General features: G+C 42.0%; 1 protein-coding gene across 1 annotated transcript in view; it reads left to right on the top strand.

Moving 5' to 3' along the window:
• The window catches only part of GBAS (glioblastoma amplified sequence), a 33,692-nt gene that overhangs the window by 5,382 nt on the left and 23,770 nt on the right, over positions 1–4,540 (top strand). The window contains exons 2-3 of the mRNA XM_019511362.1: positions 3,830–3,969; positions 4,049–4,094. Coding sequence (XP_019366907.1) covers positions 3,830–3,969; positions 4,049–4,094 — 186 coding nt within the window. The remainder of the gene's footprint in view (positions 1–3,829; positions 3,970–4,048; positions 4,095–4,540) is intronic.

Raw genomic sequence — 4,540 nt, 5'->3', positions numbered from 1 at the left:
GGGGCGGGGGGGAGAGGTGTCTCTGTGCGTCCCCCTGTTGCAGCCACGTCTTTGGTGCCGCTGGAGACGCGGATGCTCATCACGGACGTCAGCGTTAAGATCTCTTACGATCCGGTCGGGCGGATCGGGAAAAGAAGTCTGGGAGCGAGGGTCTGCTGGGGCACGAGGAGGGGACATCCCTGCGCTCGTGAGAAGTAGGGTGGCTATCGCAGAGGACGGTCCGGTTGTCCTGTCCTGTATTGATATGAAACCCGATGCCTTTATGTTCTCTATTTGTTGCTCGAAGAGAAAAAGATACTAGGCTGGGACTTGGGATAGGACTTGGAACACTAGACTGGGACTGTTGATACGAAACCCGATGCCTTTACGTCCTCTATTTTTCTTTTCAAGAGAAAAATAGAGGATGTAAAGGCGTCAGGTTTTGTACCCATAGAGGACAGAGTAGTAGGAAACCACGATGTCCCCTGTGACGGCCCCTTAGCGAGAAGATGGGACCAGGTGGTGTCAGAATTCACGGTTATAGAAAGAACCAGGGTATCTTCCTTCTGGCTTCATAGCAGTGAGCTAAGGGATCCTGTTCTCCCAGTTATGCCAACCTAGGTGATACCTTCCAAAAACCACACTGATTGAATGTTACCTGCAAATTCACTGTACTAATTAGGGACATTTTGATCTAATTCCAGAAATTTGGCACCAGATGTTTCCTCCTTTAGAAGAGTATTATTGTTCGGTTACACAAGGTTAATGTTCAGATACTCTATATGCCTTTTTTCTCTGCTTGTGTTCTGTAACTCTATAATTGGATTGATCTTTAAACTGAAATTTTGTTTATAATCCTATTATGTGCCTTATAATATTTCTGTTGGAGGGAATTAAAACTGTTATTTTGTTAATGCAGATAATTGTGTTCACCTTTCCCCAGCAAATTTTAAAAGGAGTTGTGGGTTAAATAGCCTTTTGCATCTCTCTTTCTGCCCAAGTACTTTGAAAAAGTGGGAAACTCCTGAGACCCCCTGGGGTGGAATTTATTTATCTTGTAGGGTAAGCATTTAGTTTTAGCTGAAGGTAACTGCATTTATTCTAGAATAAGACATTGTCTTCCAGAATTATGGAACTACACTACAAAATGTATTTTATTTTTTTGAGCGTGCATGTTTAAAAAGGCATGATTTGTCAGAAGATGTGTTGATTAAAAAAATCAGTCCTTAACTGCACCCATTTTCAGAAATGTCAGTGTTGCCAATCTCTGCTCAATGGGAACAATAACAACAACAGTAATGCTTTATTAATCCTTGTTTATAAAGCACTTTCCAGTTCTTGGTTGAAAGATTCAATGCAGCTGCAAAACATTACTCACTTGACCATTTCATTGTAAAACTGAGAACTGCCTCCACTCCTACCCCCTCCATGCAACCAAATAACTGTCATAAACTTCTGGCCACAACACACTGCAAATTCTTTGAATAGTGGTAAAGTTCATATACCAATAAGGAGGTAAACATGATTGCTTATCGGTAAAACAGTGAAGATGAAAGTGCTATTACCCATTCCTCTCAACACCTTCCATGAAAGATAAATATTCATTAACCTTTAATTATTAGAGAGGTTTTTTGGGGGAGGAAATAAAGCAGGGTGGTTGAATGACTCCCCCAGAATAGCAAAGGAAGTGCTTCAGGGGTGGGATCACAACTCACAGATGCCCTGGGAGCCTTTGCAGTGCTTATAGGGACAGAGAAGGGTACAGAACAAATGCATGTTCTCCAGCCCTCTGTACCCTAGTAGTATTTCTGGCACAGGAGACCCTTTTAAATACTTTTAGGAAAGCTGTATAATTTTCTACACAATAAAGTGTTTGCTTCTTTGCCTACAGTGAAAAAAAGTTAATGTAGTCTCCAGTAAGTGGAGCACCGAGAGATTTTTTTACTCACTTCTTTATGTTGAAGGTCACCTCGCTCCCGGTTGTTCTTTCCCTTGCCATCACGTGTCTTTTGCTTCCTCAGAAGCAAATGCCCAAATTTAGTCTGTGTAAGTGAACTGCAAAGCATGTTAAAATAAATTCCTTTACTCTTGCTCTAAGATGCAGAAAGCCTACTGGCTCATAAAGATTTTATGAAAGAAATTTGTTTTTCCAATCTCTTTTTCCCTAATGATTTTCATTCCCTTTTGAGGACCTGAAAGACAGTAATTCATTTAGAGCAGGGGCAGGCAGTTATTTTGGGCGGAGGGCCGCATACTGAGTTTTGGCAAGCCATCAAAGGCTGCATGACAGGCTGGGGCAGATAAATATTAATTTTCTAAATTTTTTAGGGGTCCCGCAGGCCAGATAGAATGGCCTGGTGGGTCACATCCAGCCCGCGGGCCACATTTTGCCCACCCCTGATTTAGACGAACTCCCTGATAGGTCTCCCAGGCAATGATTAGAAGCAGGAGAGTTGTCCTCTGAGGCTGGAGGAATCAGTTGAGGTTTAACCCTCCAGTTGTGATGTCTCTTAAGCATTCCAAAAACTTGCCAGAATTATTCAAGGGAAAGGGAAGAGTGAGGAACAAAATGCTTCTAATGATGACAGAAGGAGGAGAAATATGGTACAAAGAATCAGCATAAGATGAATGCTTTTTTTTTGTTTGCTTTTTACTTTTAAGGCAAGATCATTACTATTGTTGTGAACTGAACTAATGAATCGCATTTGGTAGTTGAGGTGGCCTTCTGCCAATTGGAAAAGAAAAAATAGTCCCTCTAGTCTACTCAGAGCATGATTACCTGTTATGTTTTTATTGTTTGTTGTTGTAATATAGTCATACATAGATAATTTAAGTATATCAATTCTGTGAGCTCTCAAACATGCTGTTAAAGCTTTCATCCATCAAAGTCAGTGAAGTTGTTCCAGAGCAAGAAAAATTGTAAACTGAGCAAAGACAGTGAATCTATATTCCAAACATTAGAACTGCTGTTTTTCTGAATTAAAATCTGTGCAGGCTTCAGGGCCCCTGCCACTCTTTAAGTCATTCCCAAATTAGCTTCTCTTGTGTGGTGCATTAGCTTGTCTTTTGCACACATGTATTTTATAAACTGCCAGAACACGCATGGTGTTTTTGCTGTCATTCACAGTGGACAAACCTGTTTGTGCATACTGCCTTCTCCGCACCTCCTTTTTACTGTTGATTATGGGTTTCTTGAGAGACCTAGGCAGGCAAGGTTCTTTGAGTAGATGTGATATCTTTTCTTAGACCAACTGAGTAGCTGGGGAAAAAAATGTTGGCAAGCTTTCAGGCACAGTCACCCTTCATCAGGCATAGGGATTCTCTGCTGTTTGGAGACTCCAAGAAATGAAAGACCTATACATTCTGCGTGAGCAAAGACAGAGTAGCCTTAGTTCTGTTTCTTGGCATGGCTATGATCAGTGTAGGAACAGACAGGGTTTTATGCCATGTATTGTCTTGAGACCTGGTATAAACTAGAACAGCTCCAGAACTACTAGATGTGTGTCTGACTAGCAGTACATGGGCTCGTTGCATCAACTAAGAACGGCTCTAGCACAGCAGCACTTCACCCGTGGCTTGCTATGCTCCTGCTTTCTCTGCATGCAAGGGGTGTAAGAGGGGCAGTGGTAGGCCAGGCAGAGCAGTTCTGGGCCATCCAGGGATGTCTCTACAGTGCTTTGTTGCATACACATGCACCTGTTGCATTGCTAGAGATTAAAGAATAGAAAAAATTAGCACCATACCTTTGTATAAGATACAGTGTGACTGATTTAAACGTATCTCAACTGTTTTCGACAATCTTCACATTTTGAATGAACATTCAGTGATGGCGTGTTCCATTAACATGTAGGGGACTGGTATCCTCAACTAACAGAGCCGGTGAAGACAGCTGGTTAAAATCACTGTTTGTTCGCAAAGTTGATCCCCGGAAGGATGCTCACTCCAATCTTCTAGCCAAAAGGGAGACCAGCAGTCTGTATAAAATACAGTGTGAGTAATGTTTTCATATTTAACAGTTTATTTTCTTTATTCCTTTCCTATATTTGTCATTGACTTTTGTTTTTTTCAGTTCACAACGTAAAGCCAGAATGCTTGGAAGCCTACAACAAGCTTTGGTAAGTGTGCATGTTATTCACCGTGATTTTGGACATATTAATTTGTTCTGGGGGAGAGCACTGAAAGCTGGCTGGTCTGGGTTGGCTTTGTTATGAGAAAGTGGAAACCCCTGTTCTTACTTTTAGTGTTTTCTGGTAAATAAAACAAATCAAGTACAGGTGCTCCCTCCCCGTCCTCTTGGTGCCTCTCCTCCTGGAGGGCTCTGTCCCTACACCATACCAGATGCTTTTTTAGAGTGTTTGTGAGGGATGGAAGAATACCTTTCTCCCCTCTGTGTAGTTGTATTAAGACTACTACAGTCTCTTCAGGCAGGCGATGCTGTTTTAGTTTTTCCTACTTCCTGCTGCAATGTAGGAATTTATCCAGGTGGAGTTATCTGCAAACAGGAAGAGAGGGGAAAGGGTCATTTGGGAGGAGTGGGGGGGGGGGGAAAAAAAGAAAAAAG

This window comes from Gavialis gangeticus, unplaced genomic scaffold (genome assembly GCF_001723915.1).
Source record: "Gavialis gangeticus isolate Ggan-Ray unplaced genomic scaffold, GavGan_comp1, whole genome shotgun sequence".
Classification (NCBI taxonomy): domain Eukaryota; kingdom Metazoa; phylum Chordata; order Crocodylia; family Gavialidae; genus Gavialis; species Gavialis gangeticus.
Note: the sequence above shows the minus strand (reverse complement) of the source record. Positions and strands in the feature narration are given on the sequence as shown.